Source organism: Octopus bimaculoides, chromosome 2, assembly GCF_046866305.1.
Source record: "Octopus bimaculoides isolate indiv1 chromosome 2, ASM4686630v1, whole genome shotgun sequence".
NCBI lineage: Eukaryota > Metazoa > Mollusca > Cephalopoda > Octopoda > Octopodidae > Octopus > Octopus bimaculoides.
The window spans coordinates 94812562-94825061 of record NC_142929.1 but is presented as its reverse complement, the minus strand read 5'-3'; the positions used below and the strand labels follow the sequence as shown (position 1 = coordinate 94825061).

The 12500-nt window shown below is 38.6% G+C and overlaps 2 protein-coding genes across 16 annotated transcripts in view; one reads left to right on the top strand and one right to left on the bottom strand.

Moving 5' to 3' along the window:
* Window positions 1-12500, bottom strand: part of LOC106870648 (protein NDNF) — a 203547-nt gene that overhangs the window by 51885 nt on the left and 139162 nt on the right. The gene's annotated exons all lie outside the window — the stretch shown is intronic.
* Window positions 1457-1849, top strand: LOC149137160 (uncharacterized). Its single transcript, XM_089338709.1, has one exon. It carries the CDS (start codon window positions 1457-1459, stop codon window positions 1847-1849), a length of 393 nt encoding a protein of 130 aa, XP_089194835.1.

The following is a 12500-nucleotide window of genomic DNA, read 5'->3' as shown; positions in this document are numbered from 1 at the left end:
GTAATTTATTTACTCATAATATACCTCACTGAAATCCCGACCCATCGGACATTCTGGAGTATATCAAATACTGTATGATCAATACAAAGTACACTTTTGGATTTGCCCAAAGGCTTTTAAAATACTCATAAGGGTTAAATTCTCTGTATACATAACCTGAATATTTCACTGGATGTACTTCGATACCCAAGATATTTATTCGATCAAAGGTGCTGTTTACAAGTTAATTCAACCCAACTTGGTGCCATCATTTAAGTATGATTCATTTGTATCCTTAATATATATCATCATCATCATCATTTAACGTCCGCTTTCCATGCTAGCATGGGTTGGACGATTTGACTGGGGACTGGCAAACCAGATGGCTACACCAGACACCAAACTGATCTGGAAGAGTTTCTACAGCTGGATGCTCTTCCTAACGCCAACCACTCCGAGAGTGTAGTGGGTGCTTCTTATGTGCCACCGGCATGAGGGCCAGTCCAGCGGTACTGGCAACGGCCATGCTCAAATGGTGTTTTTTACGTGCCACCTGCACAGAAGTCAGTCCAATGTTTTGTTCACATGCCACCGGCACAAGTACCAGTAAGGCAAAGCTGGAAATGATTGCGCTCAAATGCCACCGTCACAGAAGCGAGACCGCTGCTCTGGCAGTGATCCCACTCGGATGGTGCTGTTATCGCTCCACTGGCACGGGTGCCAGTATCAAATTTGGTTCAGTTTTGATCTCATTTGCCCCAACAGGACTTCACAAGCTGAGTTTAGTGTCCAATGAAGGAAGGTTGGCATGGGTGCCAGTCATATATATATATGAAATGATAAAGCCCCTTCCTGGGTCATACTCACTCATAGGTTCGGTTTCTTGAATTCTCTGGCATATATACTTCCCTCTGAATGGGACACCAGTCCATTTCAGGAACACTCATATTTGCCAATGGAGTGGACCGGAGCAACATAAAACAAAGTCTTTTGCTCAGGACCACAATGTATCACATAGTCCAGGAATTAAAATCATAATCTAATGGTCATAAACCAAACCCCTTAACCACTAAACCATGTGCTTCCACAATATATATACATCCAAAGTTTAGGTTATTTAAAATATGTTTGTGACATATTTCAACTGCTAAAAGGCAGATTCACTGCAGTTACTGGAGAGAAAATATTTCTCTTATGGTGAAAAGGTGTGGAAACACCCTATTTGTTCAGTATATATATAAGAAGCCTTGATATAAACCAGTGGTTCCCAACTGGGGTCCATATGATTCAACATTTCAAGAAGCATGCCTAAGACATGGGCTCATACATGATGATCGAGAAATACACCATGCAATGGAAGAAGCTGCAAGTATTCATTTTGGTGATTCCCTTAGAGAGTTTTTTTGCCATCATGTTGCCATCACCTGATTCTTGATCCTTTTGGGAAGAGTGGAAACTTGAATTAGCATGTGATCTCATGCATCAGAATAATGTCAACCAGCTTAATCCTCGCATTGAAAATGAAGTGTTGATTCGTCTGCAAGAGCTTAACTCTCATGTCATCAAAGCAGTGATAGCAACTGGTCCTCACACTGGCAACCGTCTGTTTATACCTTGGATACCTCTGATACCTTCAGATAATCAGTTTCCATTCCAATTACGATGCAGGCAGTTTCCTATCAAATTAGCCTCCTCCTTTATGGCCAACAAGTCTCAGGGCCAGACTTTGGATTGCGTCGGTGTGTTTCTGCCTTCTCCCATGTTCACACACAGCCAGCTGCATTTCGTGATGAGTAGGGCAATGGATTCAGCTAATTTGAAACTTAGTTGTGGACAAATGGTGAATATTGTTTACAAAGAGGTTTTGTAAAGATAACACCATGAATGTGCTATGTAAATGTTTACATGTATAAAGAATAAAATGTTTTGAATGGTACAACAATGCACTATAATACAAAAAAAGTGGACTATATACCTGTTGTAATTTAGTCATCCATAGTCTGATAATATTTCGGAATAAAATTCCTTCTTCAGATATTCTTAGATGGAGTCGCTGCTATAATTGGTTTTCCAACAGCTTTCTTTTTTTTTTTTTCAGAAGCGTCTCAGCAATGGTCTCATGAAGCTCCTTCCGGAATTCCTTATGAGAAGTGTTGGCCATGTCTCAGTCTTGTGTGTGCTAGCACATCCGTAGCGCTGCTTCTAAGTTATGTATTATACATGCAACTTCCTTTTTTCCCTTCTTTTTTCTCCTTTCTTTTTTTTTTTTTGTTATAGACAATAGATGTGCATACTATCAAGATGAACCTACACACATCCAGATGTAGCTAAATAATATATTGATTACTAACCTGCAGCCTGTTGTTAATTTTGGGCCCTAGTCTGTGTATGAGCTTCCTTAATTCTTAAATTACCCAAATTTCTTTCATTGGCCTCAATTGTGACTGTTATGCTTTTGTCAGTATTCCGGCATCTGTTCAGATGTTCTTTGATGTGGATGTGTAATGGTCTTGTTGTGCTACCCACATAGAACTTGTTGCATTTGTTACATTGTATTCTATACATAACATTTACCTGTTGGCATAAATCTGTGTCACAGATGGGACGGTTTGTTAGTGTGCATTGATTGTTGTCTCTTGTTTCTTTTCTTTGCAAGGTGTCCTCTCAGAGAGGAGCTGGAATAGGCTAGTTGTATGTCTAGTCCTTCTCTTCCAGTAGAGATATGTTTGTCCAATACAATTCAGCACTTCCACTCGGTGCCAAAATAGGATATGTCAGAAATGAACTTGCATGCATCAGGGCAAGTACAGCAGAACGGAGGACAAGGTGACCTACACTACACGCTTCCTAGATATATTGAAAACCAACAGGTACCCTAGATCCATTGTAAATTGGCTTAAGTGCCCAAGACGACAAACACACCGAACACATAGAAAACCCAGCAACACATGCTTCCTTAAAATACCTAATTTTAGCGAGAAGATAAATAAAGCCATTCAAAGAGTTATAAGAAGAGAAGGGCTAGACATACAACTAGCCTACTCCGGCCCCTCTCTGAGAGGACACCTCACAAAGAAATGAACAAGGGACAACAATTAATGCACACTAACAAACTGTCCCATCCATGACACAGATTTATGCCAACGGGTAAATGTTGTGTATAGAGAGTTTTTTTTTTGCCATCATTAGAGAGTTTTTTTGCCATCATGTTGATATATTGCAGGCCACCTGATCCTTGATCCTTTTGGGAAGAGTGGAAACTTGAATTAGCACATGATCTCATGCATCAGAATAATGTCAACCAGCTTAATCCTTGCATTGAAAATGAAGTGTTGATTTGTTTGCAAGAGCTTAACTCTCATATAACAAATGCAACAAGTTTTATGTGGGTAGCACAAGACCGTTACACATCCGCATCAAAGAACATCTGAACACGAGAGCCTCCCCCTTCAGAAAGCATCTAGACAGATGCCGGAACACCGACAAAAGCATAACAGTCACAATTGAGGCCAATGAAAGAAATTTGGGTAATTTAAGTATTAAGGAAGCTACACTCATACACAGACTAGGACCCCAAATTAACAACAGGCTAGAAGTTGGTAATCAATATATTATTTAGCTACATCTGGATGTGTGTAGGTTCATTTTTGATAATATGCACATTTATTGTTTATAACAAGAAAAAAAAGAATGGAAAAAAAGGAAGCTGCATATATAATACATAACTTAGAAGCAGCGCTATGGATGTGCCAGCACACATGAGACTGAGACATGGCCAATGTCACACACTTCTCATGAGGAATTCCGGAAGGAGCTTTGTGAGGCCACTCCTGAGACGCTTCTGAAAAAAAAAAAAGCTGATGGAAAACCGATTATAGCAGTGACTCCATCTAAGAATATCTGAAGAAGGAATTTTATTCCGAAATATTATCAGACTATGAATGACTAAATTACAACAGGTATATAGTCCACTTTTTTTGTATTATAGTGCATTGTTGTACCATTTAAAGCATTTTATTCTTTACAAACAGTACACAATGCTTCAAGCGAACTATAATACTCTCCTATCTTTACATATATATTGTTCAATAAGGTACACTATATAGTTTGGCGTGGAGGCGCAATGGCGCAATGGCCCACTGGTTAGGGCAGCGGACTCGCGGTCATAGGATTGCGGTTTCGATTCCCAGACTGGACATTGTGAGTGTTTATTGAGCGAAAACACCTAAAGCTCCACAAGGCTCCGGCAGGGGATGGTGGCAAACCCTGCTTTACTCTTTCACCACAACTTTCTCTCACTCTTACTTCCTGTTTCTGTTGTGCCTGTAATTCAAAGGGTCAGCCTTGTCACACTGTGTCACGCTGAATATCCCCGAGAACTACGTTAAGGGTACACGTGTCTGTGAAATGCTCAGCCACTTGCACGTTAATTTCACGAGCAGGCTGTTCCGTTGATTGGATCAACTGGAACCCTCGACGTCGTAAGCAACGGAGGGCCAACAACAAATATAGTTTGGCACTATGAAATATAATGAATTAAAGTAAGTACATTACAACTTAAACTGTCTTGATTTGCACCCTGCTCTTTTCACCCATCGTAGATGGGTAAGTTTGCTAGTAATATTTAATTATAAAATTATAATGGGATTTTTTTTTAAACTTCAAAAGGCTACTGGGGTCCAGTAGAGTCAAATAGGAATAAAAAGGGTCCACAGGCAAAAAATGGTTGAGAACCACTGATGTAAACAGTTCTCAACCACTTTTTATCTATAGACCCCTTTGAGTACTATTTTATTTTGGTGATCCCCATAGCCATTTGATGTTTAAAAACTAGTTTTAAAGCCACTTCTTCAAAATTCTTATTTTATTTTTCACACATTAACTTGTGTAAGTTGAACTATGTAAAATGTTAGACAAAGAAACTTAGCTGTTTCTTGCAATATATACCAATACATACATCTGAAACAAAACTTCTCAGGGGTCCTTAAAATACTATTGTGGATCCTAAATTTACTATTTTGTTGTGTGGACCCCCAGAAGTCTTATATTGACCCTCAGGGGCCATATGGACCCTGGTTGGGAACCACATATATAAATGGACACAGTTGAAGTTCATTTATATGTCATTCATTTGTTAAACATTCATATTTCAATGCCAACATGGGCTGGACAGAATTATTCAAGACAGGATTTTACAGACAGCTCTTCATGTGGTCAACCCTCACCTGATTTTCGAATTAGGACTTTTTAATTCCAGAGGTCTAGAAATGTGCAAAGTGACTAGTTATAATGTTAGCAAGGGATATTAGCATCATCACCTTTCCACTCAAGCAGTGACAAGAGTGGAAGATCAACATTCACATACATTTATGCTAAAATACACATATCACCATCACCACCATGATCATCATTTTACATCTGCTTCCCATGCTGGTATAGATTTGATGGGTTGTCAGGGATTGAGCCAGTTCTTATTGGTATCCACTGCTCTTATAGACTGGTGCTACTTTGTGTCATTTTGGATTAATTTCTATGACTGGATGTTCTTTCTGTTATCAACCACTTTACAGAAGTCACTGGGTGCATTTTCTTGTGGCACCAGCACTAAAGATGTCCTTGATGAAACAGAAGTAAAAGAATCTCTCATCTCTAGTTTTCCTCTACATGCTTACCAACCACTCCAGAAAATTTGCTAGGGAAGTTATTTGTCATGGTATCAGCAAAGGCAGTGGTGCTTAATACACTGTCGGTAGAAGTGCTAGAATGGAAAGGAGCAAGAGTAAGATGACAAAAACAGTTATTTGAATGGAGATAGTAGGGAAATGATGAGCAATTAGAGAGGTGGACAAAGACAAGAGAAGGTAATGTGTGATGATAGAAGTGGCTCCGTCAGGTGTGTGTTTGTGTGTGAGAGAGAGAGAGATAGTTAGATATAGATCGATAGATACAGATAGAGAGAGAGAGAGCGAGAGAGAGATAGTTAGATATAAATAGATAGATACAGATAAGAGAGAGAAAGTAAGTGTATGTATGCACCTACACCCCACCAACCCTAATCACTTCACATACACATTAAAGCAACATATTTATACAACACACACAATCCAAACAAATGTACACAAAAACACACACACCTGCATCAACATGTACATATACTACACCAACCTTCTGTCACAGTTGGGAATCTACATAAACTTAATGTTCTAAACAGCTACAAAATACTCATACATATAAGATAAATATACACATGTGTCCATATGGTCATGGATGTCATATACATACACTCAATTGTCACCCAGACCACTGTCAGAATACCTTATACACATCTAAAAGAATACAACAAACAGGTACACACCCCGAAATAAACACATCTACACATTCAACAGCCACAAACACACATGCATCACACCATCTCTAATTGCCTTGTACACACACACATGTATACACATACACTCATACACACCAACACAATACACATAATTACACAAAACTCATACAACAAAAATAGGCATAGAATAATCTACACACACTGAACATTCACACACACACAGAGGCATATACACACATCTACACATTCCACATCCATCTGTACTTTCCCACTCTTCCGTGTTCTTATGTTCTTTGTAACTTTGTTCTTATCTCTTTCTCACTTCCTAGTCATTTCTCATGTGATGTAATTGAAATTGGCACACGGACTTCTTTTTATCTCTATCCCAATAAGGTATTCAGTTTTTTGTTTTTTTCTGTTGTTTCCTTCAGATGAAGGGCCACGCCTGAAACTTTGAAACGCTTTTCTTATCATTTCTCTAACTAATATCTTAAATTCTATTGTATCTTGATTTCCCTGTTGTAATTTTCATGTTTGTTCCTTCACCTATACATATGTATATGGCACCTGTACCAGAAGATCACTAAGAGCACTGTCCGAGTGTGATAATTGCCAGAGCACCAGCTGTCTGGCTTCCGTGCCGGTGGCACGTAAATAGCACCATTTGAGTGTGATCGTTACCAGCGTCGCCTTCGTGGCACTTGTGCCAGTGGCACGTGAAAAGACATTCGAGCAAGCTCATTGCCAGTACCGCTGGACTGGTTCCTGTGCAGGTGGCATGTAAAATACACCATTTTGAGCGTGGCCATTGCCAGTACCTCCTGACTGGCCTTTGTGCCGGTGGCACATAAAAGCACCCACTACACTTTCGGAGTGGTTGGCGTTAGGAAGGGCATCCAGCTGTAGAAACTCTGCTAAATCAGATTGGAGCCTGGTGTAGCCTTCTGGTTCACCAGTCCTCAGTCAAATCGTCCAACCCATGCTAAGATGGAAAGCAGACGTTAAACGATGATGATGATGATGATGATATATATTGATAGAAAAGGTAAGACAACAAAAGAAAGAAAGAGACCTAGATATTATGTAAATAGAGGAATTTATCTGTAAATAATATGTGACAATTATTCAGTAGCCATGACAAAACTCCGAGTTTTGGATGTTGGAGCAGAAACCCACGCCACCATCTATTCAGTTATCTGGCCATCGAAAAAATGCTATGAAAATCGTTATTAAGACAAAAGATCTATTAGAATGACCACTAAGTGAGGGGAAGGAGTAAAGGTAAGGGAGTAAAAATGTCCATAGTATTCGCGTAAGCGCACCAATCCATACATACACATGCGCACCCGTACACCCACGTACATGCGCCTATATGTATATACTCATCCACCCTCACTTGAAACACACATATGCTCACCCACACATTCACCAAAAAAAAAATATATATATGGATCGGTGCACTTATGCGAATACTATAGGCATTTTTACTCCCTCCCCTTACTTAGCGGTCATTCTAATAGCTCTTTTGTCTTAATAGCAGTCAATCACACAGTAATTTCCTTTTCTTTAACAGTCATTTTCATACCATTTTTTCGATGGCCAGATGACTGAAGAGATGGCAGCGTGGGTTTCTGCCCTGACATCCAAAACATGGCTACCGAATAATTGTCACATATTATTTACAGATATATATATATATATATATATATATATATATATATATATATATATATATATATATATATACACACATACTAGCAGAGGTACCCAGCATTGCCCAGGAATGAAATTGCTCCTTATATATTGGAAAAAAGAAGCAAAGTATGTTGTATAGAAATTTGTTATTCTAAATTCAATTTATTTTTCAATTATGATACAATTTATTCTTCAATTGGGAAATTAATTCTGAATTCATAATATAAAACAAATAATAATAATAATAATAATAATAATAATAATAATAAACGAAAAATTTGATCATATGCACAGTGTTGTTCTGGAAGAAGTTTAGGTTCATGTTTGTTCACAAATGCAACCCTGTCATAATTTGTCTCTTGCTATGCCTCTTGAAGTTAAATCACTAATTTGACAGTTTGGTTTTGGCAGTCCAAAGTCAGACTCTTGCAAATTTTTGCCTCCCATAGTGAAAACTTGATCCTCAATTTCAATCAGTGCTTGGTTAAAAATTGTTTCAGAAAACCGAATATTGATATTTGGGTTTGTCTGTTGAACAGCATACTTTAAGTCCTCAGCCATGTCCTCATGATGTTTCATCCAAAGCTATTGGAGACTACCAAGTTGATACATGTTCAGTATAATTGCAAAAAAGTTACGAAGTTTCCTTGGAGAATTTGATACTGATATTTCAGTAAATGCAAGCTCATCATTTTTTAAAAAAACCTTGACCATTTAGTTTCTACAGCTGGATACCCTTCTTAATGCCAACCAGTCCAAATGTGTAATGGTTGCTTTTATGTGCCACTGGTATAGGTGTCAGTTACATCAGGGGTTTTCAAACTTTTTGACTTGCGGACCCCTTAATATTTCAGGCTTTACTTTAGGGACCCCTTATAAACGCTTATGAAATTTATACATAAATATTTGCTTAAAATAACATATATTTTTACATTTATTTATTTAGCAGTATTTAACAAATAGGTTTACTGTCAATTAAAAGATTTCGATTAAAAAACATATATAGAATCAAATTGCCCATAAAAAGTATTTGCTGTCTACAGACCCCCTGTCTTGTCCGCGGACCACAGTTTGAAAACCCCTGAGTTACATGATACTGGCATCAGCCATGATTACAATTTCACTTGGCTTGATGGCATGATATATTGCCATGCATGAGAAGATATCACCATCATCATCATCATCATCATTGATTTAATGTTCACTGTTCCATGACTGCATTGATTGGACAAAATTCATTGAACCAGATTTTCTGCAGTCAAATGTCATTCCTGTTGCCAACCATCACTTTTTACCAGCAAGGCACAATTTCCCCGTGGCTGGACATGTCTTCATGGAAGATGGGAAATGAAAGCCACTGCTCATATGACAGTGAGGCTCATTTACAATTACCACACAATGCAAGACAAAGAGATACAAACAGACCAACACACATACACACACATATATGTGCATCATTTCATACATTGTATATGGCAATCTTCGTTCAGTTTCCTTCTACCAAATCCATTCACAAGGCTTTGTTGTTGGACCTGAAGCTATAGTAGAAGACACTTACTCAAGGTGACACAATGGGATTGAAGCTGAAACTAAATGGCTAGGAAATGATCTTCTTAGCCACACAACCATGTATACATGTATGTGAGTGTGTGTTTGTGTGTATAAGATATAAATATATATGTGTATGTGTGTGTGTGTTTGTGTGTATAAGATATAAATATATATGTGTATGTGTGTGTGTGTGCTTGTTTTACTACGATAAAGAAATATGTAATGACCATTATTTATGCCTTGTCTTGTCCAGCGATGTGAGGACCAAAGAACTGAAGTATTTCAGATTGCAAGACAGTGTGTGAGAGAAAATTGTGATGTCACAGGAGAGGAATGTGTCTGCATGAATGGTGGTGAACTTGCTTTTAAGGATTTGGAAAAGAAAGAGGCTTGGAGAAGCCATTATGAAAGACTGCTGAATGTGGAGAATGAATGGGAGGAGGAGAGCCTGCCAAATGTTGACCCAGTAGAGGGACCAGCTATCCGAATAGATAGCACCCTGGTAGATAAAGCAATTAAGGGTATGAAGCCAGGAAAAGCCCCCGGCCCATCAGGAATCACTGCTGAGATGCTTAAAACATCTGGTGGTGTGGCTATGGCCTAGTCACCTATATTGTAAACCAGGTAGTTCATGATGGAGTCATACCTAATGACTGGAGTAGCAGCACCACAGTCAACTGCTACAAAGGTATCAAACTGCTGTATCAAGTGATGAAGGTCATGGAGAGGGTCATAGCCCAACTAACTAGGGAGAGAGTTTGCTTAGATGCAGTTCGGTTTTGTGCCAGGTAGAAGCACTACTGATGCTATATTCCTGGTACGGCAACTGCAGGAGAAATACCTAGCCAAAGATAAACCCTTATACTTGGCTTTTAGTGATGGCATAAATGAAGGAACAACATGCTTGCATGAAATTCTGTTTTGTGCCGGGAAAAACTGGCCAAAACAATTGCCCTACCTCAAATGGCTTACAAGGAAAGCTAGTAAGCTGCCAATCTGATTTGGCATGGTTTCTGCAGCTGGATACCCTTCTTAATGTCAACCACTCCAAGAATGTAGTGAGTGTTTTTTACATGCCACTGACATAGGTGCCAGTTAGATACATACATATACATATATACATACATACATATATATACTGGGGGCATCTGTTTTGTCCTACAAGACCACTGGATCTGTACCTGGAATGTTTTACTTTGGTCTTGTTGGCAGAGAAGCATCTGATATGACTATAGAGACCTATATATGAGGGACAGCCTCAGCTACAGCAAATGTCTTTGAAGGTGCTGTTTTTCCATCTCTGCCTCTTCTATTATTTTAAACACTTTTATAGTTCTAGTCTCAAGTGAGAGTGATCATCAGTAACGATCTTCCACCTTTAATGTTCCTGTAAATTGACATCATATTTCTATTGCAGAACTGTTTGCAATGAAAGCAGGGTTGTCTTCATGTTCCCTTGCCAGAGAACAGTTCATCATACAGCAGATCTTTTGGGATTTCTCAATCTGATATATGGCTTATATGGCCTAAAGAGTGGAGGCATCAGTGTTTCAGTAAGATCAGGGGGATGTGTGAGAGTCAGGACCTCATTGTTAGCAATCCAGTCCACCAGACATTCAGAATCTGACTCAGGCTGCATAGGATATATATAAGTCGTATGTCCACTTATTAGATTCGATTTTGTTTTGATTTATTTTTATCCTGGTACTTTCTTGACAAGCAATACTAACTCTTTCCATCACTGAAATTATAACAATAAAAAATTAGCTGATGAAATGGTTTCATCCATGTCTGTATATTGTCTCTTTTGTCTTTTCCATTAATTGTCCTACAGGCCCTTCCCAATTATTTTGATTTTTCATTTCTAGAGTACACAGTTATATTTTATTGTAACAGATTTGTTTCCCCTGTTCTTGGTCCATCAGGAATTACAGCTGAGATGGCTAAATATTGGGCAGAGTGGAATAAGGCCTAGTCATCCATATAGTTAATCAGGTTGTGCAGGAGAGTACCCAATGTATATATATATATATATATATATATATATATATATATATATATATATATATATATATATATATATATATATTTTATCTTTTACTTGTTTCAGTCATTTGACCATAGCCATGCTGGGACACCACCTTGTAGGGTTTTAGTTGAACAAATCAACCCCAGGACTTTTTATTTTTAAGTCTAGCACTTATTCTATCAGTCTTTTGCTGAACTGCTAAGTTACAGGGACATGTGTATGTCTCTTTGTGTCTGTGTTTGTCCCTGTATCAGCACTTGACAACTGTTGTTGGTGTGTTTATGTCCCCGTAACTTAGCAGTTTGATAAACAGACTGACAATAAGTGCTAGGCTTAAAAAATAAAAATAAGGACTGGAGTCGATTTCTTCAGCTAAAACCTTTCAAGGCAGTGGTCCAGCATGGCTACAGTCAAATGACTGAAACAAGTAAAAGAATAAAAGAATATGTAGTGCCGGTGGCACGTAAAAAGCACCTACTACACTCTTGGAGTGGTTGGCGTTAGGAAGGGCATCCAGCTGTAGAAACTCTTCCAGATCAGATTGGAGTCTGGTGTAGCCATCTGGTTTGCCAGTCCTCAGTCAAATCGTCCAACCCATGCTAGCATGGAAAACAGACGTTAAATGATGATGATGATGATGTATGCATGTATTATATATATTATACATCTGTGTGTGTGAAGGCACATGACCTGGTGGTTAGACTGTTAGACATACAACTGCCAAATAACGGATTCAAATCCTGGTTGTGTTCTTGAGCAAGACGTTTCATGTTGAACCAGTCCCCTTTTTGATCAGAGGGCAATGTCGGCCTGCTCACCTAGCCAGCAGGGTGGCGTCATTCAAAGGCTAAAATGATGCAAAGTGAATTGTGACCAGTGATATGTAAAAACATCTGACTGACAGCAGTCCTGCACATG